Below are 27406 nucleotides of genomic sequence, written 5' to 3' on the forward strand. Positions count from 1 at the left end.
CCCATATATCCTATTTAAAAAGAACTGAAGACAGAAACTGATAATTTGGTTCCATTTCAACATATTTATTAGTGAAACCAAAGTGCTGTAACATATGTATATAAGTTAAATCCAACAGCCTAGTACACACACCAAATATTTTAAAATGTTCAAATCTAAAGTCTATTGCACAGAAACATTTGGACAGTCGGGTGCATCGCAAATTCAGAACCGTTGGACAGCAACATAAACTAAATAATTGATAATTGGGAACGAGATCAGAATGACTGCTAAGGCTTGATCCATGAATTAATTGTACTTTATTAAAATGTGTATTTTTTAAAAATTGTAATTTAGCAGACACTCTTATCCAGAGCGACTTACAGTAGAGTGGATTCATTTTCATACTTTTTTTTCTCGTACTGGTCCCCCTTGGGAATCGAACCCACAACCCTGGCATTGCAAGCGCCATGCTCTACCAACTGAGCCTAATTAAATAGGTAGCGTACAAAACTAAAACAATCACATGTTCAATGAAAAGGCCTGATTTAACATGACATCAATAACGCAGCCACATCCCAAGTCCCCGGTGCCAACACATTCAGAAATCAAAAGATGGTTTAGTATTTAGTTTAAAAGCTCTGACGGAGGCCAAGAGAACAGGAAACACTTGAGAAAACAAAAAAATACTTCTGTTTTCAAAGATGTAGCCTACGATGCAATACTCATGATCATTTTAAGGAGAACAAAAAGTACTTAGCCTACATTTGAACACCACCGCAGAAGCTTGGGGGAATCTTCCTAATTAAGTAGCCTAGTTTTGTTGTTTGGCTAATTGAAGAGAACTAAGGCCTATCACTCGCAGCCAACCTCTTCCAATACATTGTGGATAAGTGTGGATAGAATTCGACTAAATGAAGAGTCAAAATGAGTATAACATCCTGGCGTTTAAACCATACTAGATTTTTGAAATGTCGCAAACATTCTATTTTCGCATACTGAGAATGCGTCATGCGTGATTGCGTTGTTTCCCGCTATTCGTTGATTTTGGTAGCGCATCCCCATATCTAATTGAGCAGCTGTTGTCAAAGCCAAAATGAGTATGACATCCGCGTATTTAAAGTATACTTGATTTTTCCGAAATGTCGCATGCTATTAAACTTTATTTTTTCCCTTCTCAAACAGCCTACTATTTAGGACGCAAGTATAGATATTCGGACAAGGCCAGTGAATATTCCTGAGTGGCCGAGTTACAATTTTAACTTCAATCTGTTTGAAAATCTATGGCATGACTTGAAAATGGTTGTCTAGCAATGATCTACAACCAATTTGACAGAGCTTGAAGAATTTTTAAAAGAATAATGTGCAAATATTGTACAATCCAGGTGTGCAAAGCTCTTAGAGACTTACCCAGAAAGACTCACAGCTGTAATCGCTGGCAAAGGTGACTCTAACATGTATTGACTCAGGGGTGTGAATACATATGTAAATGTGATATTTCTTTATTTCATTTTCAATACATTTGTAAAAAATCTACAAACTTGTTTTCACTTTGCCATTTCGGGCTAATGTGTGTAGATAGGTGCTACAAAAATCTATTTAATCAATTTTGAATTCAGGTTATAACACAACAAAATGTGGAATAAGTCAAGGGGGATGAATACTTTCTGAAGGCACTGTATACCATATACAGTATATCTGGTGTTAGGATTGATTCACCAAGAATTTGTCTTCTCAACAAAGTGTCCTTCACATAGTTTTCCTGGCTGCTGGCATCCTTTCACCCTATTGTTTGCATACAGTAGTGCAGAATGTGAGACTTTTTCAAACATCACTGTCTCTGCTGCTCCCTGACAGAGACTGAAGAGGAAGCGAGACACCCCATGTTTTTTTAACGGTAAAAGGCCTGAGTGAACTATCTTCATTTATCCACCATATTTGTCCTATTCACAGAGGTTCTTGCTAGGCCCCTGAATATAGGCGTACCTACTCTAGCCAGGCAGTTCATTTCCCCCCTCCCAGTAGCGGAAATTAGGAGTTGGTGAGACATTGGTCATTAAGTTACAATAACTGATCAATGATCAAATACCAGGGCGAAACGAAAACCAGCAGACAACGGCTGGAGGGCACCATGGATGTAGCGCATTCCTATAGCAGCACACTGACAGTGGGTCATCCTCATAAAGACAAACCCAATAATCCCAAGCATCCCTATGAGCCACGGGGGTGAGCAGAGCACCATTTGATTAGCTGTATTGACTGGTAAAATGAAAGCACACTTCTCTTCCGGTTGTAAAGCCAAGCCATGTGTGAATTAGTAGAGGATCAATGCTCTGGTAAAATGGATAGCCCTGTGGACAACATATGGACACACAGCTTCATTTTACATTTACATTTTAGTCATTTAGCAGACGCTCTTAACCAGAGACTTACAGTTAGTGAGTGCATACATTATATTTTTTTATTTTTTCATACTGGCCCCCCGTGAGAATCGACCCACAACCCTGGCGTTGCAAACGCCATGCTCTACCAACATCCCTGCCGGCCATTCCCTCCCCTACCCTGGACGACGCTGGGCCAATTGTGCGCCGCCCCATGGGTCTCTTCATCGTAGTAAACCAACAACATCAAGTCCTCAGTCAGTGTCTGCAGAATGATGTATTGTAAAAAGTCAATAAGGCAGTTGAGATATGTTCTATCAAAGTCTACGACATGTAATGAAAGTGCAGTGTTTTGTGTGAGTGTGTTTATGCTTTATGCTAGTGAGTGTCTGACTTGTAGAAAGCCTCATGTCACGGCAGCAAGGGAATATAGTATCAAGACAAAGTGCACTGTTTTTGTTTGATTTCCACACACAGAGTTATGACCTTTATCTTTAATTCCTAGCACTATTGGTCTTGGCTCAGGATGGAATTTGTTGTCGCCACCTTGAATAATGACACCTGTAGTTCATGATTCTCTGTCATCACAAACAGGCTGCTCTCTGTGAGAGAAAAAGTAAACCAGGGTGGTGGAAGTGGAAGAGGCTACTAAAAAGGATGATATTCCAACTAATAAGACATGGTTGAATAGGGTTCTGTAATCCTTTCAGTGTTATTTAGGTTGGGTCCTCTGTTTTTTTGTTTGAAGATGTACCACACTGTATATCATGTTTTGTTTTGTGAGTATTGTACTTCATGAACATTTTTCAAGAAGGGTTTCTAATCTTACATTTCTCTATGTGAAAAACAAACAACATATTTGTGGTTGATGCTGGCACTCCAAGACACAATGTAGATGATATGCTAATGTAAGATGACTCTTTTGCTTCTAGGTTGCTTTCGGTTGGTTATTTCACCACAATTAAGTAACATCCCTAGCTGTTTACCAGATACTCACAATTCATTCCCCCTCTCCGTTTCCCAGGTGCCCACGGCGTGCGAGAGGAGCCCCAGTTTGTGACGGCGCATGCTGGAGAGAATGTCATCCTTGGATGCGATGTGGCACACCCGCTGAATGGCCAGCCCTACGTGGTGGAGTGGTTCAAGTTTGGAGTACCCATCCCCTTCTTCATTAACTTCCGCTTCTACCCGCCTCATGTGGGCCCGGAGTATGCCGGTAATAGGACACCTCTCCCTCTTTATTAGCCCAAACCATGGGTGTCAAAGTCGTTTTGGCGTTGGTCAGTTTTGTCAATGTCATTTTGTACACCTATGTAGCCTTTTTACTTATAGTAGTAATTTCCTAAACCGCTTTACTCTGAATTCATGCCCGAGGCTGGTCTAGCAGGTAACGCATCCACCTGCAGCACATACGTCACCCCTCAGCGTGGATATACAGTGCATTCGGAAAGTATTCAGACCCCTTCACTTTTTCCAAATGTTGTTACGTTAAAGCCTTATTCTAAAATGGATTAAAAACATTTTTTCTTCATCAATCTACACACAATACCCCATAATGACAAAGCAAAAACCGGTTTTTAGAAATGTTTGCAGATTTATTAAAAATATAACATTTACAAGTATTCAGACCCTTTGCTATGAGACTCGAAATTGAGCTCAGGTTCATCCTGTTTCCATTGATCATCCTTGAGATGTTTCTACAACTTGATTGGAGTCCGCCTGTGATAAATTCAATTGATTGAACATGATTTGGAAAGGCACACACCTGTTTATATAAGGTCCCACAGTTGACAGGGCATGTCAGCTCCGAGACAGGATTGTGTCGAGGCACAGACCTGGGGAAGGGTACCAAAACATGTCTGCAGCATTGAAGGTCCCCAAGAACACAGTGGCCTCCATCATTCTTAAATGGAAGAAGTTTGGAACCACCAAGATTCTTCCTAGAGCTGGCCGCCCAGCCAAACTGAGCAATTGGGGGAGAAGGGCCTTTGTCAGGGAGGTGACCAAGAACCCGATGGTCACTGACAGAGCTCCAGAGTTCCTCTGTGGAGATGGGAGAACCTTCCAGAAGGACAACCATCTCTGCAGCACTCCACCAATCAGGCCTTTATGGTAGAGTGGCCAGACGGAAGCCACTCCTCAGTAAATGGCACATGACAGCCTGCTTGGAGTTTGCCAAAAGGCACCTAAAGGACTCTCACACCATGAGAAACAAGATTCTCTGGTCTGATGAAACCAAGATTGAACTCTTTGGCCTGAATGCCAAGCGTCACGTCTAGAGGAAACCTGGCACCATCCCTACGGTGAAGCATGGTGGTGGCAGCATCATGCTGTGGGGATGTTTTTCAGCAGCAGGGACTAGGAGACTAGTCAGGATCGAGGGAAAGATGAACAGAGCAAAGTACAGAGAGGTCCTTGATGAAAACCTGCTCCAGAGCGCTCAGGATCTCAGACTGGGGCGAAGGTTCACCTTCCAACAGGACAGCGACCCTAAGCACACAGCCAAGACAACGCAGGAGAGGCTTCGAGACAAGTCTTTGAATGTCCTTGAGTGGCCCAGCCAGAGCCCGGACTTGAACCCGATCGAACATCTCTGGAGAGACCTAAAAATAGCTGTGCAGCGACGCTCCACATCCAACCTGACAGAGCTTGAGAGGATCTGCAGAGAAGATTGGGAGAAACTCCCCAAATACAGGTGTGCCAAGCTTGTAGCGTCATACCCAAGAAGATTCGAGGCTGTAATCACTGCCAAAGGTGCTTCAACAAAGTACTGAGTAAAGGGTCTGAATACTTATGTAAATGTGATATTGCCGTTTTTTCTTTAGCAACATATTCTAAAAACCTGTTTTTGCTTTGTCATTATGGGCTATTGTGTGTAGATTGATGAGGGAAAAAACGATTTAAACAATTTTAGAATAAGGCTATAACGTAACAAAATGTGGAAAAAGTCAATGGGTCTAAATACTTTCCGAATACACTGTAAATCCCGGTCCCACCGCTACTCTGCATCTCCCTCCCTTCCTCCCATCTCCCTTATCATTCATATGTCAATAAAATTAGAAAATATAAACAATATAATTTTTTCAAGTTAACTATGAATTTAAATATTTTCAAATGATCAGAGAGGCTGAAGTTGGGAGACCAATGTTCGTTCAGATTCACGAGGTGTGTGTAAGGAGGGAGCAAGTTTGGCATTTTCACTGCAGTCTAGGGGAGGTTGTCTCCCCTCCCCTAACACCCACAGTGGGAAACAAATGCTTGGTAAGAAATATCCCCTCAGGTGCGAGAAGTGTGATACTGCTTGTGAAACAGTTGACTGACTGCCACTGGAGCTTTAACTATGAGACCAAGCACACTGACAATAATGGATTACATATTATTAGTCTGTAACACTGTCTAATAATGTTGTTCTTTGACAGGTGTCAATAGATATAATGAATGGGAATGAAATGTGTTTAAATTCCTGTTGATAAAATGGATTGATGTATGATGATGGTAAAGAAATAAGGGGTCTTCCCATTAGATTCATTATACTGTTAATATGCCATATATAATTAGCGCACTATAATCCCTATTTGGTCAATAGATTAGCTGCAGTCTGCATCAGATAAAGAGGTTTCTGTTAAAGCGTCTTTACAATGCAGAGCCGGGCTCCCACAGCAAAAGCTTTAGGATTTGTAGTTGGAGGCAGTTGCTATGAATGTCCTCTTTATAATGTATTATAAACGGCTGATTATGACTGATAATCCAGCTATGTAGCAGAATGGAGAATACTGTAGCCGAATAGCTAACTGAGGAGCCTAGTAGCTAGTCACTTGCGTGTTTGATGTCACGTGGTGTCTGTGATTCAGGACTCTTTATAATGACAGTGAATAAGAGCAAATGAAAGGAATCCATAATCATGAGAAACATGCGAGAAATGTGTTCCCTCAAAGGCGATTTTATTTGTCTGAATCATGTATATAAGAAAAATATCATTTTACTCATTTAATTTATTTGTATTAAGCCATTGAAACTCATCAATAGCCTTCAGACAATCACTGGCCTTTGGGAAAAGAACAGGCAACCTCTCAGAATAGCTCTGCTGACTTGAATAAGCTGTGGACAATCAGTTGGGGGAGAATACCCACCCAGGTGGTATGCCATTGCACTTCAAACAGAAGCAGAAGTTGAAAGGCAACCTCCAGACCAAGTGAAGGTTTTTTTTTCTTCTAAATCTGTGCGATTGGAACATTACAGCATCGATAAGGAGTGGAGACAGAAAAGTCATGTGGTAATTTTACTGAGCATGTTAGTTTTAAAAAAGCAAAAAGAAACCCTAAAAATGTATCAGACGTCGCCAATGGCAGGATATGCAATTTGAATGGTCGGTCCTGACAGTGAATGTTAATTAGAGAGCGGCTGAGGATTTCTACATCTGGCCAAAGTCGGAGCAGTTCTGTCGGTTAGGTTACATCAGCGTCTACAACAGGGAACACAGCGCTCTGAAGACACAGCATGGATCAAATGCATTGCTCCCTATTTTATTAGTTGAAGCTGCAAACTAAATCACCATTTAGAGAATCATAGTCAACAAAATTATTATTATATGGGTAATTCATTCCCCAATGGATTGTTTAAAGTTGTATTTGTCACATGCACAAGTACAGTGCAATGCTTAACTTGCAAGCCCTACCAAACAGTGCAGTATTCAATTTCAACACGAGAAATAAGAAATAAGAGAGGAAGCTATATATAGGGTTAGTGCCAATACCACATGTACAATGTGCAGGGATACTGGAGTATTTGAGGTAGATATGTACATGTAGGCAGGGATTAGGAGAAAGTGACTGGTAGCAGGATAAATATAATAATAACAGTAAACAGTATGGCAGCAGCATAAGTGGTGTGTGTGTGTGTGTGTGTGTGTGTGTGTGTGTGTGCAAGAGTGTCAGTGTAGGCGTAATAGTTGGATATACATGTTGGATATACATGTAGATGGCTGAAAGGTGACTGGTACCAGGAATATATAAATATTTATGGTAATATACTAGTGGTAATATATACATGTAAATAGGAGTAATAGTGTAGCAGGAGAAATAGATGGATACTAATGGTAATGGCAATCAATAATCATTTTAGCAGCAGCGTAGGTGTGAGGGGGAGCAGTAGTTAGCCATTTAACAGTCTTATGGCCAGGGGATAGAAGCTTTTTAAGGGTCTGTTGGTCTGAGTCTTGATGCACCGGTACCGCCTGCCAGACGGGAGCATGGAGAACAGTCCATGTCTCAGGTGGCTGGAGTCTTTGGCAATTTTTCGGACCTTTCTCAGACACCGCCTGGCATGTACGTCCTGGATGGCTGGGAGCTCACCCCCAGTGATGCACTGGGCCTTCCGCACCACCTTCTGTAGGACCTTCCGGTCGAGGGCGGTGCGGTTACCATATCAGACGGTGATACAACCAGTCAGGATGCTCTCGATGGTGCCACTGTAAAAGTTCCTAAGGATCTGAAGGGCCGTGCCAAGTTGTTTCAACCTCCTGAGGGAGAAGAGGCACTGCCATGCCTTCTTCACGACTGTGCTGGCGTGAGAGGACCATGTTAAGTCCTCAGTGATGTGGACACCGAGGAACTTGAAGCTCTTGACCCTCTCCCCTGCGGCCCCATCGAATGTGGTTGTGATTAAAAGCATTTTACTGGATCAAAGATGCCAATCATATGGACCAGTGTTTTACTGCACCAAGGGACAAATAATTGAAGGTGGTAGAACCATTTTCAATCTTCTAAAATAGCTTCCAGCCTTTATCTCTAGGCGTCTTTTATTGTATTTTGTTTGGAATACCTTTCAAGGGATATATGCTGCTCCTTTACAATCTTCCCCGGTGCTGTTTTTAGACGGCGCCTCATACCCTGGTACAAATTACATTTGACAGTCCTCACAGAGATTGACAACGCGCACTTTAAACTATGCCAATTTCTCCCTGCTGCGCTACAGAAGCTACAGAACAGGGGCCTTTTCAATTTGTGCTACTGCGAAGCTTTAGTCGTCGCCAACTGACGGCCGCCTCCCTCTACTATGATGAAACACAGTGAGGATGGAACAGCGCCGGAACAGAATGATGGTCAGTGTCAAGGCTAGGGATCAATACCATTTCTTATTCACACAGAGACCTGAGTTGTGCCTGTTGTAGATTGGCCTGGTGCTTCTTTTGCTACAGTGGGCACTGAGGGGGAACTGCTTCCTCTGGTCGAGAGGCTGCCCTACGTCTGTTGTGCCAACCGAGTGCGTCTTGGGGTTTGTCTCCCGAGTGGCGCAGTGGTCTAAGGCACTGCATCGCAGTGCTAGCTGTGCCACTAGAGATCCTGGTTCGAATCCAGGCTCTGTCGTAGCCGGCCACGACCGGGAGACCCATGGGGCGGCGCACAATTGGCCCAGCGTCGTCCAGGGTAGGGGAGGGAATGGCCGGCAGGGATGTAGCTCAGTTGGTAGAGCATGGCGTTTGCAACGCCAGGGTTGTGGGTTCGATGCCCACGGGGGGCCAGTATGAAACATAAAAAAATAATGTATGCACTCACTAACTGTAAGTCGCTCTGGATAAGAGCGTCTGCTAAATGACTAAAATGTAAATGTAAATGTCTTTGGTTTTTGGGTCGTGCCGTTTAGCCACCCCAAGCCAATGAAAAGGGCATATGTATTGGCAGCAAGGCATTTCCACTTTGTCCGAGAGTGGAACATTAATCACTGGTGTTTGGCTTGTTCCATTAGGAGCTACAAAGAGTCTGTTTGTCACACGCCATACTCTGGGCCTAAATGAGACCTCAATTCAAACACCATCGACTTGGGTCGTGTCTGCATTTGACTGTCTTCATAAACAATGTGATACACTGCCTGCCTTTGACTGCAAATGGATTAAGATTGCTTTAGAAAGTGTCTTTGTCGTTGCTGATGGTCAATGTAGCAGAAAAAACAGATCCCCCAAAATAACCCAACATATGGAATATTCCAACCTTCATTCCCTTGCAATTCCTGAGAACTTTGCTGTCGAAGATTGCACATGGCAACAACTACTGCTCCCCCTCACAGTTTTAAAGCTCTCCTTCCTTTCTAACGGCCAGGCAGGCTGCGGCCCAGTTCTCCTTCTGCAGTATCGATCTCCAACACTGAAAAAATATTTGCTCCTTTGCTCAGAGGAGAGAGCCAACCCGCAACCACAGCCACACTCCCATATCTACGAGGAGAATCTCCAAGTTAGGCCAAAAAAAGAGGGTGACATCCACATTGCCCCTCTTCCGTCAAAGTTCTTTAGCAGAACATGTTAGGAATTCATTGGAGCTAGTGTGAATCATAGATGACTCCTTTCACAATATCACCCCGTATGACAATCACTAGGTGTGTCAGACTGACATGCACTGACAGATGTGAGCTAATGAGAGGAGAGAAGAGGGTAACGGGGGTGTAACAGCTGGACTTGTCATCCTTAGCTCAGAGAAGAGGGCCCACTTGAATGGTACTCTAGACCTAAGGCTTCATGATGCTGCCCTACCTGTACACCGGTACTGTACATACAGTGGGGAAAAAAAGTATTTAGTCAGCCACCAATTGTGCAAGTTCTCCCACTTAAAAAGATGAGAGAGGCCTGTAATTTTCATCATAGGTACACGTCAACTATGACAGACAAAATGAGGAAAAAAAATCCAGAAAATCACATTGTAGGATTTTTAATGAATTTATTTGCAAATTATGGTGGAAAATAAGTATTTGGTCAATAACAAAAGTTTCTCAATACTTTTGTTATATACCCTTTGTTGGCAATGACACAGGTCAAACGTTTTCTGTAAGTCTTCACAAGGTTTTCACACACTGTTGCTGGTATTTTGGCCCATTCCTCCATGCATATCTCCTCTAGAGCAGTGATGTTTTGGGGCTGTCGCTGGGCAACACGGACTTTCAACTCCCTCCAAAGATTTTCTATGGGGTTGTGATCTGGAGACTGGCTAGGCCACTCCAGGACCTTGAAATGCTTCTTACGAAGCCACTCCTTCGTTGCCCGGGCGGTGTGTTTGGGATCATTGTCATAATGAAAGACCCAGCCACGTTTCATCTTCAATGCCCTTGCTGATGGAAGGAGGTTTTCACTCAAAATCTCACGATACATGGCCCCATTCATTCTTTCCTTTACACGGATCAGTCGTCCTGGTCCCTTTGCAGAAAAACAGCCCCAAAGCATGATGTTTCCACCCCCATGCTTCACAGTAGGTATGGTGTTCTTTGGATGCAACTCAGCATTCTTTGTCCTCCAAACACGACGAGTTGAGTTTTTACCAAAAAGTTATATTTTGGTTTCATCTGACCATATGACATTCTCCCAATCCTCTTCTGGATCATCCAAATGCACTCTAGCAAACTTCAGACGGGCCTGGACATGTACTGGCTTAAGCAGGGGGACACGTCTGGCACTGCAGGATTTTAGTCCCTGGTGGCGTAGTGTGTTACTGATGGTAGGCTTTGTTACTTTGGTCCCAGCTCTCTGCAGGTCATTCACTAGGTCCCCCCGTGTGGTTCTGGGATTTCTGCTCACCGTTCTTGTGATCATTTTGACCCCACGGGGTGAGATCTTGCGTGGAGCCCCAGATCGAGGGAGATTATCAGTGGTCTTGTATGTCTTCCATTTCCTAATAATTGCTCCCACAGTTGATTTCTTCAAACCAAGCTGCTTACCTATTGCAGATTCAGTCTTCCCAGCCTGCTGCAGGTCTACAATTTTGTTTCTGGTGTCCTTTGACAGCTCTTTGGTCTTGGCCATAGTGGAGTTTGGAGTGTGACTGTTTGAGGTTGTGGACAGGTGTCTTTTAAACTGATAACAAGTTCAAACAGGTGTCATTAATACAGGTAACGAGTGGAGGACAGAGGAGCCTCTTAAAGAAGAAGTTACAGGTCTGTGAGAGCCAGAAATCTTGCTTGTTTGTAGGTGACCAAATACTTATTTTCCACCATAATTTGCAAATAAATTCATTAAAAATCCTACAATGTGATTTTCTGGAATTTTTTTCCCCAATTTGTCTGTCATAGTTGACGTGTACCTATGATGAAAATTACAGGCCTCTCTCATCTTTTTAAGTGGGAGAACTTGCACAATTGGTGGCTGACTAAATACTTTTTTTCCCCACTGTATACGTACACACACAGTTAAATAAAGACGAACCAATATAGACATTTAGACATACAGTAGATATAAACACATATGCATGTACAGACACTGATAAACAGACATGAGTACAGATGGACACATGGTATTATGATGACAAAAACAGATGGATAGACACAGACCTGCATATTTGCACACAGGCTAGGAATAAAGTCAGTGGTCATATTAATAGTTATTTCCTATTCACCCTATTTCCCATCTTACTTCACTTGATATAACCTGATGTGTTGCATACAGGGGAAGTAGCCGGCCCAAATGGAAGTCACTCAAAAACATTGACTCTGGGGAGCGCGTAGTGAGCCGTGGAGGGCTTTGATAATGTTGGTGTTCTGGGCCGTTGTGCCCTCAAAGCCCTTTGTTTAGCCCATATTGTCGGCCGCCATCTGTTATGAGCGGTTGCCAGATTGCCGAGAGCAAAATCATAAATCCCCCTCCCCCCTCCCTTTCACTGCTTGACCCGTAAAGAGTGAAAGCTGCTGTGACACTGGGCTGCTGCTCAACCCCCGTATTCTTAAGGCTTGGACCCACGAAGGATACTGACTGCCAAGAGGTACTTGGCACCTCTGCCTAGAGTGTCGGCAGTCAACCTTTTGTTGTTCACATAGCACAGATTGCCCACCGATCAGCCTCGTTAAAATACTGCAGACCACAAGGTGGCAGTAGCTTTCTTAAGCTACCGGTTTGTTTGGCTTGTGCCTGCTGTAGATAGCTAATGCTAGCTAACTATCAAGCTGCACTAATGTTGTTGCTAGCTAGCTAGAATTTGTAGCAAGCCACTGTTGATTCTAGCCAGATGGCCACAGCTACACTACATGACCAAAAGTATGTCAACACCTGCTCGTCGAACACCATTTTCCAAAATCAAGGGCATTAATATGGAGTTGTTCCCTCTTTTGCTGCTGTAACAGTCTCCACTCTTCTGGGAAGGCTTTCCACTAGATGTTGGGACATTGCTGCGGGGACTTAAGATTTCCCTTCACTGGAACTAAGGGGCCTAGCCCAAACCATGAAAAACAGCCCCAGACCATTATTCCTCCTCCACCAAACTTTACAGTTGGCACTATGCATTGGGGCAGGTAGCATTCTCATGACATCCGCCAAACCCAGATTTGTCCGTCAGACTGCCAGATGGTGAAGCGTGATTCATCACTCCAGAGAACGCATTTTCGCTGCTCCAGAGTCCAATGGCGGCGAGCTTTACACCACTTGTGTGGCCTACCACTTCGCATCTGAGCCGTTGTTGCTCCTAAATGTTTCCACTTCACAATAGAAGCACTTACAGTTGACTGGGAAAGCTCTAGCAGGGCAGAAATTTGACAAACTTACTTGTTGGAAAGGTGGCATCCTATGACGGTGCCACGTTGAAAATCACTGAGCTCTTCAGTAATGCCATTCTACTGCCAATGTTTGTCTATGGAGATTGCATTGCTGTGTGCTCGATTCTATACGCCTGTCAGCAACGGGTGTGGCTGAAATAGAAGAATCCACTAATTTGAAGGGGTGTCCACAAACATTTGTATATATCGTGTATATAACTAGCATAGCTAGCAACATTATAATGAAATCACGATGGATTCATTTTTGAATGAAGCCGCTGACTGTAAGCTGCCGAGAGTCAGTGGAGTAGCTAGCTAGCTAATGTTGTGCTAACCGTTTAGCTAAGATAACTGGTACTGGAAGTATGGGATAATGGAGAGTGAATAAAAATATTTAATCTTCCTTGATAGCTTGGTAAAGCATTTAGTATTGTGTGCGTTGTGCTACACTTACCACCTCATTAGTCTTATATGAAGTGTGTGTGACTGCCTGGGTTAGCTTGCTAGCTATTGTTAAGTTGCGTCAATTCAAATCTGGTATTGGAACAAAAAGAGGTCAATACATGTCTTCTAAAATAGACTATTTTAATTAATGCAAAACACTTCAATGATATATGATGTTCGTATATACGGGTCCACTGAAATACCACACAGGGCAGTCAGAGAACTAAGCCATTGTTCTAAGTTCTTCTTTAAATACTCTGACAGAGATAGTTCCCGCTCCCTGCTGGCCTATCAGAGTAGAGACTGAGCGTGGTTTACACTTACTCAGCCTATCGTTGACGCACAGGCTGGTCCCAGGCCCTTGGCGCTTCACTGTTGCCAGGCATTAGTTGTTATCTCCACAACTTGTCCCGAGTCAGCAACCTCAGACATCTTTATAGCAGAACCATGTCCTTGAGTGGTCTAACAAAGAGGCTGTGTGTGTGTCTGTGTGAATCACAAGTCTGTCTCGGCCTACCCCCTAATGGTTCCCCACATTAATCACAGCTTGTTATATTAAGCAATTTATATCAGTACAGCACAAACCTATTATGTTTAATCATTAATGTATTCTTTCTAAGCTAGGCATCTCATCTAGTTATAAGAAAATAGAACCCCACACTATCAAACTAATGAGCAAATGCACATTATCAAACCTAACAAAAAAATCCTTCAAGCACAAAACTCCTTAGCTAGATGTAAAACATGTAAATACTTGCTCTGGGGAAAATATTTATTATGCAGCTTTATTGTTTTAGTTAGAACAATTCTGATGAAATGGGGGTGGATTACACGTGAAAAAGTACCTTATTTTTTCAATTTCCTTGTCACTCCTGTCGACTCCTTCAGGTTTGTCAGTACCAGGTCGGTACACAGCATGTGCGTCTTTTGTTCTAGCAAGACAAGCAATGGCCTTCTACTCAGGGCCGGCGCCAGAACGAATCAGTTGGACAGGCATTGGATTTCCATAGGAGGGCATGTTTCTTAAACGTTTCTGTGTTTTCTTATTGGTTTTATAGTGAAGACATGTATTACCTTTTAATGTGGCATTAACACAACCAATCATGATGTTTTCATCTGATTGTCAAACAAATCACAAGAAGTAGGTTACCTTCGCACGTTCGTCCCAAAAAATTCCACCATCCAAACGAACTGTGCACCTGCCAACTTACCTTCAATTCGCAAGTGGCTGAAGCTCACCGGAGAAAGTATCAGAGTGAGCGAAACAGCGCCCCTCTGTCTTACTATATGTATCACATGTATCTGAAGCTGTCTGGCCAAAAATAGTATGACATGGCATACTCTTTGGCCAGACAGCATCAGATACATGGGCTACATATACTGAGACAGAGGGGCGCTGTTTAGCTCGCTCTGATGTTTTATCTGAGATTGATGCGTCTTTCTGTCAGCGCACGTCTCGGTCAAATGAATTATCAATATTTAAATATTTTTGTTGGATAGGTAAGGAGGTACGGTAGGGCGGGCCATGCCCCGTAAGGCCCACCCATAATGCTGGCCCTGCTACCTATCAGCAGTCAGATTTCTCGTGTGTCTGACCTCTTAGGGTTATGATGGATTCAGATGGGGCAGGCTCTCGTGTCTCTGTGCTCTGTTTCTATGTGTCTGCTAGGGTGTTGGGGTTCGGAACGGCACCTGGCTCGCATGACCCAAAATAAAACAGGCACATCTACCGCCATTCCTTCTGATTTTATAGAGCAAAACAGTATATACCGGGTCACTTCTTTTCATCTGGCATGCAAACCTAATTGCTATCTAGCAGGCAAACTTCACTTGGGAGAATACTAAAACCATTTAATCTCGCCAATCTTGGATCCCTGGGAGCTACGCCTGATGCTAGCTGGCTAAATAATGAGGGGCTTTTATTATTAGCCTAGTTATTTCACCATAGGCTATTTACACACTTCACATCTGTTCAAACTTCTCATGTAGTCAGTGTGCTAAAATGGCTATTATTATTGCATATCATGTCCAAGTACACTTACTACTGTAACTACATAGGCCGCTCTCGGACTGGCATTGAAAAGTTTGTGGCTACTGTCATAATATCAGAGATGTCCGTCCAGTCATGTGTACTTTTTTCACAAAAATGCTTCAGTGAGTAAGAGATGTGCTACTGGCTCACAGACTGGGCTGCGCTGAGTTAATTGATTACCCATCCGTGCGCTAGGAAAATGTAAAAAAAAAAAATTATGCCAAGGCCCAGTGGCCACGTAACAAATTCTACTGAATACTAGCTATGTTTCCTGGTTTGACCCCTCTTATTAATCTCTCTCTCCTTCCTTCCCATCCTTCCCCCAGGCCGAGCCAGTCTGCACGGCAAGTCTTCTCTGCGGATTGCGAAGGTGCGTTCAGACGACCAGGGCTGGTACGAGTGTAAGGTCCTGATGCTGGAGCAGCAGTACCACACCTTTCACAACGGCAGCTGGGTGCACCTCACAGTCAACGGTGAGTTAGGTGGATGTCACAAACACACACACACACACTTGCACGCACGCATGCTCACATACACACGCCCACACACACACTCTCTCTCTTTCTCTCTCCATCATTCACTCACACACACACACATACACACACACTCCATCACTCTCTCATACACGCACATGCAACCCCCCACCCACCCCACACACATGCAGACACCTGTTGCTGTGGCAACAGACACCTCAGACAGACACACAGCCTCGCCCGGTCCCTGGTCACAGCACATTAGCTCAGTGTCATCAGTGCTGTATGACTTACACAGAGCTCTGGAGAGGAGCCAGTCATTTAGGCCCCGGGGCCCTCTGCTTTGCCACTGTCACGCCTCTGCTAGACTAACTGAAATGGATTCACTGCAGCAGCTGTTGGACTGGCTGGACACCCCAGCCCTGACTGCTGTGGTTGGGTTGAATGTCCTATAATGAGACCTTAGTTATCAACATAGCAAGTCAATTTGGCTTCGTCAATGGGTCTTTGATGCAGCTGATTCTGTTATTTTGGAGTGGGTGGTTTCATTCGGTACAATTGATTCAGTCATGGGCTGTTTTGTCTACAGAGTAGATTTACTCTCTTGTGGTGGATGTTTTGTGTGGGACAGGCCTGGGTTGAATACTTATTCCAAATACTATTTGAGAAACTTGAGGTGCACTTGATTTAGTTTGAATGGCCAGTAGAGTTTGCACTCCATTGCTTCAAGTCCATCTCAAGTATATGAAATATTTGCAATACGTATTCGACTTGGTAATACGTCTGACATGTGAAAGCTTTAGGAGTCCTACTTAGTCATACATGGTATCTGGGTTGCTGAGATAAGTAAAAACCTTGTTGTCCCACTACCAGAATGCACATTGAGGATTTGTGTGCTCAATAAAGTGTCCCACTGTGTGAAAAAATAAATAAACTGTCGGTTCAATCAGGCCTCCTCTGTGTGCTGGAAGAATGGTATTTTTAACTGAGCCAGGAAACCAGTTTTGATAGAACAGAGCCCTTGACTATTATGTGGCTGTCCTTCTGTGTTTGTCTAAAGCAAAACTTACCTTAGTATCAACTCCTCCTGACCCTGATCAGTAAGATTAGTTCCAAGATGGAATCAGTGGATGAAATGTGGACACTGCCCTAACAGCAACTCACTGTAGCCAGCCAGTGTGTGTGTGTGTGTGTGTGTGTGTGTGTGTGTGTGTGTGTGTGTCTGGGCATGTACTGTATGGCTAGACACTGATAGCAGGGGCTCCGTTTGGCCCTGGCAGCAGGTAGAGCGCCTCACCTTATTAAGAGTGAGAAGGTGTTGGGTGGTTAAGCCGACGTCGCAACTTTATGCTAACGCTAACCCACACTTGTGAAGTTAATGTGAAATCTGGTAGTTGGTCCAACTAGTTGGCTAACCTGTCAGTGGATAATGTATGTCACTTTCAAATGCATTTTCCGTTTCTTGAAGTGCTATTAGAATTTAATTAGATACCACGTTTCATATGCAAAATCCTCAAAGAAGATACGGTACAAGAAACTAACCAACCCAAAGGCGTCGTGTAATCTGCGACCGCACAATCAAGCAGCATTGTCAAGTCCCACGTTTGATATCATCAGGACTAGACAGAGATGTCAATCTTCAAGTAGGTAAACGGAATCAACTCCAAGCCCTTCAACCGGCACCGTGGCGACGGCACTGTGTTTTAGAATTTCTTATGAGACACTACTCAAAGACTTCATTACCATTCCTTCCAACATTGTGACTGCCTGCCTCCTGCCTGCCTCCTGCCTTCAAATAACACAGCAAAATGCCTTACGTAACGCCATTAATATATTTATGCCGCCTCGTGCTGCCAGAACTCTCTCAGGGTTTGGGCCAGGCGCATAATGATGATGGATAAAGCAGCAGCCTTTGCTTGTTGTGCCCTGGTCGTCTCTGTTGTCAGGAGGCTATTTGGGGAACATTGCTAATTAGCAGTTAGCTTCAGTAGCATTGAGGAAGTGAGTGGCAATCGGTTGGGCTATGGTTGAGTCTGTTGTGATGCTGATGTAGACGCTGCTGTTCAAGTTCCTGTGATATTCCTCGCCCTCACACCCCTCCCGCACCCTGTCAACCAAGGTGTGAGCCACATGACGTATGAGGGAAGGGAAGAGTGGTTGGTGAGAATGGTGTCATGGGCTAGCTTCTCTGGGTAGAGTTTAGTGTATCCTTGTTTCACCTCACACTTAGGATCCAGATAAGCTGATCATAGAACTGTGCTTGCTGTGTGCATACATGGGGGGACTTGAAGAACATAGGCTTCGCTTCAGTCACATTGGGTCTGATACTGTCATGGGCCTCTCACTCCACCGGGTTACCACCTTAATTTTCTTCCACTCTGCTCACCACTCTCTCTACTCAGCCTAACTAGCTCCACCTGTCCCTGCTCTGCTCTGCTCTATTACTCTGCCAGCTGCGCTGCATTACCCACTACCTCTCCCAGTATTTAAGGCCCTGTCTTTCAGCTCTCCGGTGTCAGATCGTCTGCAAAGCTCACACCCGGAACCTGTTTGCTCGCGCTTCTGGCTCACCCTGGTTTTGTGACCCCGGACCTGCCTGTTTTTTGGATACTCTTCTGCCTCAGGAGATCCAGACCTGCTTCTGCCATTACGACTCCTGACTACTCTTCAATCCCGGTAACTCTGACCAGCCTTCTGCCTTGCTACTACGTATTTTGGATTTCCCTTGAACTGTACTGCTGCCTGGTTTCATTCCGCCCTGTTGTGTCTGTGTCTCCCCCCCCCAGGACTTCTGGACCACCCACCACCGGCTTCATAGGACGCATCGCTGCCACTGGGGGGGGCACAGACCCAGCGCATTGGACGGGATCCCTGTTACCCCTGGAGCCTTCATTCACTCCCTACTTCCCTTTTCCCTTAAGTTTAATAAACTTTCTGGTGTGACGCAATTGTGGTCCTCTGGTCGTCTGTCTGAACCGTGACAGTACGATCTGACCATTATGGACTCAGCGCACACTTTCCCCGACATGGAAACCGATGAGCATGAGCAGCAGTTCCAGCAGCAGCAACAACAACTCGCCATGATCATTCAACTCCTCACCAACCTTACCCCAGCCAGTCTGCCCACCAGCCCAGCCCCCGAGTTACCTGCCCCGGTCATTGCAGCCGCTGCTCCGGAACCCAAGATTGGAAACCCCGAGCGGTTCAACGGCGATTCAACCCAGGTCCGGCCATTCCTGACTAGCTGCCGACTTCAGTTCTCCTTGCAGCCAAGGACCTTCGCCACGGAGGGGGCTAAAGTTGGGTATGCCATCACTCACCTGACGGGCCGAGCTCGACTCTGGGGAACAGCAGAGTTCGAACGTCAAACCCCCGCATGTGCAACCTTCGACCTGTTTGCTGAGGAGATGCTGAAGGTGTTTGACCTGGATTCACCCACCGCAGAGGCGTCTCGTGAACTGTTCAGTATTCGACAAGGCAGACGTACAGTCGCAGACCATTCCATCGACTTCCGAACCCTGGCTAGACGAAGTTCTTGGAACACACCATCGTTGGTGGACGCGTTCTTCCATAGTTTGGCTGACTATATCAAGGACGAGTTGGTCTCCCATGAACTGCCTTCCACTCTTGATGAAGCCATCGCACTGACTGTCAGGATCGACAGAAGGATACAGACCCGTCGTCGTGAGAGGGGGCGCCAAGGTCCACCTACTACCGGCATTCGGAGAGATCCGACTGGGCTCCTGTCATCTACTGCCACTCACCCAGGTCAGCTTGATCAGTCTGAGCCTATGGAGATTGGGCGAGCCTCCCTCACTCCTGCAGAGCGCCAGCGCCGCTTCACCTCAAACCTCTGCCTCTATTGTGGAGGTGAGGGACATCGTGTGGTAACCTGCCCTTTAAAGGGCCGAAGCTCACCGGGCATAGGGGGAGTCCGGTTGAGTTCAATGACCATCCAGTCCTCCGACCGCAAACCCCTGCTGCAAGTTCACCTCCGCCTCTCTGACTCAACTCACACCCTGGCTGCTCTGGTGGATTCTGGCGCCGAAGCCAACATAATGGACATCAAGCTGGCACGCCAACTGGGACTGGAGAACCTCCGTTTGACACCTCCTATTCCTGCCCGGGCACTGGACGGACACTTACTCGGATCGGTCACTCATGTCACGGCCCCGGTCTCGATGGGTCTGTCCGGAAACCATCAAGAAACTATCCAGTTTCACCTGCTCCCCTCTCCAGGCCAACCCCTCATCCTGGGTTACCCATGGCTCCGCCGGCACAACCCTCAGCTCGACTGGGTGACCGGGGTGATCAGGGAGTGGGGAGAGGACTGCCACCGAACCTGCCTGCTTGCTGCCGCACTACCCCCTCGGCCAGTACCTACTAACTCCGCTCCTGACCTCTCCAATGTCCCAGAATGCTACCATGGTCTCAGAGAGGTGTTTAACAAAGCAAGAGCCACATCTCTGCCCCCTCACCGACCGTACGACTGTGCCATCGACCTCCTCCCTGGAACAGCTCCTCCAAAGGGTCGTCTTTATTCGTTGTCTGCTCCTGAAAGAAAGTCCATGGAGGACTACATCAATGGCTCTCTGTCCGCAGGATTAATCCGTTCATCTTCATCTCCTGCTGGTGCTGGCTTCTTCTTTGTGGGGAAGAAGGACGGATCTCTTCGCCCCTGCATCGACTACAGGGGACTCAACGACATCACAGTGAAAAACCGTTACCCTCTGCCTCTGCTCACCTCTGCTTTTGAGTTGCTCCAGGGAGCCACTGTTTTTACCAAGTTGGATCTCAGAAACGCTTACCACCTAGTGCGGATCCGGGAGGGAGATGAATGGAAAACCGCATTCAATACACCAACAGGCCACTACGAGTATCTGGTTATGCCTTTTGGCCTCACCAATGCTCCTGCTGTGTTCCAGGCTCTAGTGAATGATGTACTGCGGGACATGTTAAACAAGTTTGTCTTCGTTTACCTGGATGACATCTTAATCTACTCCAGAAACCTGTCTGAACACACCCGCCATGTCCAGCAAGTCCTTCATCGTCTTCTGGAGAATTCCCTCTACGCCAAGGCAGAGAAATGTGAGTTTCACGTCAAGACAGTGGCCTTCCTGGGGTACATAGTGGCAGAGGGAAGTATCCAAATGGATCCTGCCAAAGTATCAGCAGTCACTTCATGGCCTGTTCCGGAGAACAGAAAGAAGCTGCAACAGTTTCTGGGGTTTGCTAACTTCTATAGGAAGTTTATCCGGAACTACAGTACCGTTGCTGCCCCTCTCACTGCTCTAACCAGCACCAAGCAACCCTTCACCTGGACCCCAGCAGCCGACAAAGCCTTCAGTACCCTCAAGGTGAGGTTCACCTCCGCTCCCATCCTCCAGATGCCTGATGTGGACCGGCAATTCATTGTGGAGGTGGACGCCTCGGATGTGGGAGTTGGTGCTGTGATTTCTCAGTGGGCTGCGGAGGATAGGAAGCTCCATCCCTGTGCCTTTTTCTCACGTCGGTTGTCCCCCTCTGAGTGCAATTACGACATAGGGAACCGTGAGCTGCTGGCTGTGAAGCTTGCCTTGGAGGAGTGGCGTCACTGGCTGGAGGGGTCCACCATTCCATTTCTCGTTTGGACCGATCATAAGAACTTGGAGTACATCCGCACGGCCAAACGGTTGAACTCCAGGCAGTCCCGCTGGGCCCTGTTCTTCACCAGGTTTAATTTCACTCTGTCATACCGGCCTGGATCACGCAACACCAAGCCAGACGCCCTCTCCCGTCAATTCCAGAAGGATGACACCCCCTCCAAGGACCCTGTGTCGATTCTGCCAAGTCCCTGCATCGTTGCAGCTCTGACCTGGGCTGTTGAGGAACAGGTGCTGGAGGCTCTCCGTAACCAGCCAGGTCCCAGCACTTGCCCAGCTGACCGCCTTTTTGTCCCCGAAGACCTGAGGTCCCAGGTCGTTCAGTGGGGACATGACTCCCGCCTAGCTTGTCACCCTGGCTCCACCCGCACTTACAACCTGCTCGCCCAGAGGTTCTGGTGGCCCTCTCTGAGGAAGGATGTACGGGAATTCGTCCAAGCCTGCCCCATCTGCAACCAACACAAGTCGTCCTGCCAGCCCCCAGCCGGATTGCTGCAGCCCCTGCCTGTGCCCAGACGTCCCTGGTCTCACATCGCCCTTGACTTTGTCACGGGGCTGCCCCCTTCAAGTGGCATGACCGTCATTCTCACCATCGTTGACCGTTTCAGCAAGATGGCACACTTCATTCCCCTCCCCAAGCTCCCAACCGCCAAGGAGACCGCCCAGGTGGTCCTGGAACACGTCTTCCGGATCCACGGACTGCCAAAGGATGTAGTTTCTGACCGTGGTCCACAATTCTCCTCCGCTTTTTGGAAGGAGTTCTGTCACCTGCTGGGAGCCACAGTCAGTCTGACTTCCGGATTCCATCCCCAATCCAATGGGCAGTCAGAGCGGGCTAATCAGGAGCTCGAGAAGGCACTGCGATGCATGACTTCACGCAACCCCCACTCCTGGTCGCAGCAATTGACATGGGTGGAGTACGCACACAATTCTCTGACCTGCTCTGCCATCGGTATGTCCCCTTTCCAATGTGTTTATGGATACCAGCCTCCTCTATTTGCCAGCCAGGAAGAGGAGGTTACTTGCCCATCTGCACTTGCTTTTGCCCGTCGATGTCGCCGCACCTGGTCACAAGCCCGAGCCACACTCCTCAGATCCGTTGCCAGCTACACTACCGGGGCCAACCGTCGGAGAATTCCTGCTCCCACCTACCATGTTGGTCAAAGGGTGTGGTTGTCATCGAAGAACCTGCCACTCAGGGTGGAGTCGCAGAAGCTGGCACCTCGGTTCATTGGCCCATTCCCTATCATAAGAGTGATTAGCCCAACTGCTGTCCGGCTCCAACTGCCTAATTCCCTGAGGGTGCACCCCACTTTCCATGTGTCTAAGATTAAGCCCATCCATGAGAGTCCGCTGGTCCCTGCTGCGCCTGGTCCTCCTCCTCCACGGCTCGTCGATGGTGGTCTGGTTTACACCGTCCGCCGCCTGCTTCGGTCCAGACGGAGGGGTAGGGGTCTCCAGTACCTCATTGACTGGGAGGGCTATGGACCTGAGGAGAGGACCTGGGTGCCAGCTAGTCGGATTGTGGATAGGACTCTCATCACCGCTTTCCACCAACGGCATCCTGATCAACCTGCAATCCGTAGGGGCCGCCCCAGAGGGGTCCCTAACCGTCCGGCCCGCTCGGCTTCCTGTCCTGTGCCTGATCCTGTCTCGGGACCTGTCCCATCTCCCGACCACGGCCCTCCGGCTTCCTCCGAGGATGAGGACGTTCACTCGGACCGTTCGGAGGAGTTCTAGCCCTCCTCCGGCTCCCCTCCTCCCGCCCGGCGTGGTGTTGCTCTTGGGACTTCTGGGGCCGTCCCTTGGGGGGGGGGTTCTGTCATGGGCCTCTCACTCCACCGGGTTACCACCTTAATTTTCTTCCACTCTGCTCACCACTCTCTCTACTCAGCCTAACTAGCTCCACCTGTCCCTGCTCTGCTCTGCTCTATTACTCTGCCAGCTGCGCTGCATTACCCACTACCTCTCCCAGTATTTAAGGCCCTGTCTTTCAGCTCTCCGGTGTCAGATCGTCTGCAAAGCTCACACCCGGAACCTGTTTGCTCGCGCTTCTGGCTCACCCTGGTTTTGTGACCCCGGACCTGCCTGTTTTTTGGATACTCTTCTGCCTCAGGAGATCCAGACCTGCTTCTGCCATTACGACTCCTGACTACTCTTCAATCCCGGTAACTCTGACCAGCCTTCTGCCTTGCTACTACGTATTTTGGATTTCCCTTGAACTGTACTGCTGCCTGGTTTCATTCCGCCCTGTTGTGTCTGTGTCTCCCCCCCCCAGGACTTCTGGACCACCCACCACCGGCTTCATAGGACGCATCGCTGCCACTGGGGGGGGCACAGACCCAGCGCATTGGACGGGATCCCTGTTACCCCTGGAGCCTTCATTCACTCCCTACTTCCCTTTTCCCTTAAGTTTAATAAACTTTCTGGTGTGACGCAATTGTGGTCCTCTGGTCGTCTGTCTGAACCGTGACAGATACAGTATGTGCATAACCCTACAGTGCTGTTCAGTGATCTGAAGCTCCACCGGTGCCTCTCTTTCCCTGACAGTGCAGCCTCCTATGCCCTTTAGGTGATTCTCTCTGGTTCAGGTCCCCAAGGCTTGGTCCCTACACCCCCTAAAATAGCTCTCATCCCTCCATCCCTCCTTTGCAGCAGAGATCTGCAGTGCATATAAGCTGCACAGCTCTATATCGTCTCTCTCTCCATCGCACCATCGCTCCATTGCTCGCTTTCTCTTGCTCTTTCTCGCTCTCTCACGCTCTCGCTCTCTCTATCGCTCTCTCGCTCTCTCTATCGCTCTCTCGCTCTATTTCTCTCTCTGTTGTGTTCACTTTATCTCTATTTCTCTCTGTTATGTTCACTTTATCTCTATTTCTCCCTCTGTTGTGTTCACTTTATCTCTATTTCTCTCTCTGTTGTTCACTTTATCTCTATTTCTCTCTCTGTTGTGTTCACTTTATCTCTATTTCTCTCTCTGTTGTGTTCACTTTATCTCTATTTCTCTCTCTGTTGTGTTCACTTTATCTCTATTTCTCTCTCTGTTGTGTTCACTTTCTCTATTTCTCTCTCTGTTGTGTTCACTTTATCTCTATTTCTCTCTCTGTTGTTCACTTTATCTCTATTTCTCTCTCTGTTGTGTTCACTTTATCTCTATTTCTCTCTCTGTTGTGTTCACTTTCTCTATTTCTCTCTGTTGTGTTCACTTTATCTCTATTTCTCTATCTGTTGTTCACGTTATCTCTATTTCTCTCTCTGTTGTGTTCACTTTATCTCTATTTCTCTCTCTGTTGTGTTCACTTTATCTATATTTCTCTCTCTGTTGTGTTCACTTTATCTCTATTTCTCTCTCTGTTGTGTTCACTTTATCTCTATTTCTCCCTCTGTTGTGTTCACTTTATCTCTATTTCTCTCTCACACAAAAGGAAAAGGGGATGAAAGATTTAAGTCTGGTGAAAACAGATTTACACATGACCCCTAGCCTCTGCTTATCCCTATAGGATATAAATAAACAGCCCAGACTGGAGGAGCAAAAGCCCAATAATCTGCATTATGCTCCTTGCAACTTTGATGCAAAGGAGAAAAAAGTATGATAATAACCAACTTTCCGTAGCACTCATCCTATACTAGAGGACACGTATTCACTTTGGTACAAGCAACATGTGAGGAGCTTTTAAAATGAAAATGGACCAACTGCACATAAAATAAACATTAATTTTCAAATGTGTAGAACAACTTGAAAGGAAGGATGAAAAGAAAGAGGAGGAATAAAAAGTAACAGGTATTGGAGTGGGCTTGGAGCAGTGCTGCCACATCAGAACATGATGCCTCGCACAGAGTGGGAGGTTTCTCAGTACTGTCATGCTACAAAGTGGAAGGGACCGTTACTCACGACAACCTTCTTGCATCAGTTCCCCAGGCACACTCAACAAACTACCCCTCTCATCCAAACAAATGGTTCCTTCCTTCCTCCTCTGCAGCTTAATTATGAAAGCATTACAGCAGCACACTTCGAGACTGTACCACCCTCAAATAGTTAAGCGCATAGTGATAGCGTCTTAAAAGGGTAGTTCACCCAAAATTAAAATATGTCCAATTTTTAAAATGCATTTGGTGAACTATCCTTTTAAGAGATGTGGGAATAGATCTGAGCGTGTACACTTTTTTTAGCTTCTCTGGCAAATAGAGGAGCTCTGTGCGCACGCATCAGACTGGAAGTTCAGTCATGCAGATGCGGCAGAGGAACAGTGAAATATTTAATGTCCGAGCTGTACGATGAATGGAAAATATTTTATCCTCCACCGCGTTAGATCTCATTGAGCTATACTTGCCAAAGCTTCTTCCCCTTTTCTTTGGTTGCACCCCTTCAATACTAGGAAATAAGGAACTGGCTGTTCTGTTCGGGGAGGACATCCTTCATGTATAGCTCCTCTAGTAGTTATTTTTATGCTTCTAACAAACATTGACAACCAACAGTGGAATTCTAGTGTAACAAACCAGTTTTTCCTACTCTATTCTACTCTTGTGTTTCTCGGTTACATTACTGCTGAGAGAGTATAGCCTATCATATTGTAGTAGAGCTTTTTTCAGTGATGTTTGATGGTTCTTGATTCTTCCTGTGCAGACTTTTATCGTCCCGAGTCCACTTGAGTGCTTTCTTTCTCCACAAGGCTATTTCAATCCAGAGGTGTCATGCCCATAGGGGACACAAAGGGCACGTGCCCCCTCAGATTTTTTGTGTAAGAAAATAAATACAACTTTTTTTTTATATTAAAAAAATGCCTTTTTCTCTGTAATACTACTAGCCACATAGCAATCTTATGAAGTTGGATTTAGCTAGCCCAGATAGGTTCCCAATCTCCCAACCTCATAACTAGCTACCAAGAACCCATTTCAGGCTAGAGTAGCAATCAAATTAGAGTAGCTAGCTTGTCTAACTATCTTATCTGGCATGCCTGCTGGCAAGGTTGGTAGACCTTAGAAAAGCAATCAATAACTCAATGTACTGAATAAGACTCATATTCCTTTCAATATTTTACCCAGATTTTAGCAGAGATGCAGAGAAGCATATTTTGTTTATTTAAAAAAAGAACCACCAGTCAGGAGGATACAGACAGCTCAAGAGGTGTACTTAGATATGCAAAATTATTATGATTTTTTTTACATAGAATTAGGCATAATGATTATCACTCTAGATTGCAGGAAAATACTTTCAGGTGTTTGAAAAATATAAAATTCTCTACTTTGTGCCCCCTCTGAACTTGGGGGTGCATGACGCCTGTGTTTGAATCCCTCTTAATTGGGCCTATGTGGTTTTCAATGCAATACAGTCATTCAGAGCATTGAGTTATGGAGTACCACAAATCAAAACACATTTTATTCGTCACATGCTTTGTAAACAACAGGTGTAGAATAACAGTGATATGCTTACTTACGGGCCCTTCCCAACAATGCAGAGAGAAAGAAAATTGAGAAATAATAGAAAGCAATAACATGTAATAATAAATACATAGGGTATCGAGTCGATGTTCAGGGGTATGAGGTAATTGAGGTAGATACACTACATAACCAAAAGTATGTGGACACCTGCTTGTCGAACATCTCATGGAGTTGGTCCCCCCTTTGCCGCTATAACAGCCTCCACTCTTCTGGGAAGGCTTTCCTCTAGATGTTGGAACATTGCTGCGGGGACTTGCTTCCATCCAGCCACAAGAGTATTAGTGAGGTCGGGCACTGATGTTGGGCGATTAGGCCTGGCTCGCAGTCGGCATTCCAATTCATCCCAAAGGGTGTTTGATGGGGTTGAGGTCAGGGCTCTGTGCCGGTCTGTCAAGTTCTTCCACACTGATCTCGACAAACCATTTCTGTATGGACCTCGCTTTGTGCACGGGGGCATTGTCATGCTGAAACAGGAAAGGGCCTTCCCCAAACTGTTGCCACAAAGTTGGAAACACA

General features: G+C 46.1%; 1 protein-coding gene across 1 annotated transcript in view; it reads left to right on the forward strand.

Moving 5' to 3' along the window:
- Window positions 1-27406, forward strand: part of LOC311135932 (protein turtle homolog B-like) — a gene marked incomplete at both ends in the record, with an annotated part of 216471 nt that overhangs the window by 47807 nt on the left and 141258 nt on the right. The window contains 2 exons of the mRNA XM_084169964.1: window positions 3385-3576; window positions 15663-15809. Coding sequence (XP_084026090.1) covers window positions 3385-3576; window positions 15663-15809 — 339 coding nt within the window. The remainder of the gene's footprint in view (window positions 1-3384; window positions 3577-15662; window positions 15810-27406) is intronic.

Source organism: Coregonus lavaretus (genome assembly GCF_964263955.1).
Source record: "Coregonus lavaretus genome assembly, chromosome: 10".
Taxonomy (NCBI): domain Eukaryota; kingdom Metazoa; phylum Chordata; class Actinopteri; order Salmoniformes; family Salmonidae; genus Coregonus; species Coregonus lavaretus.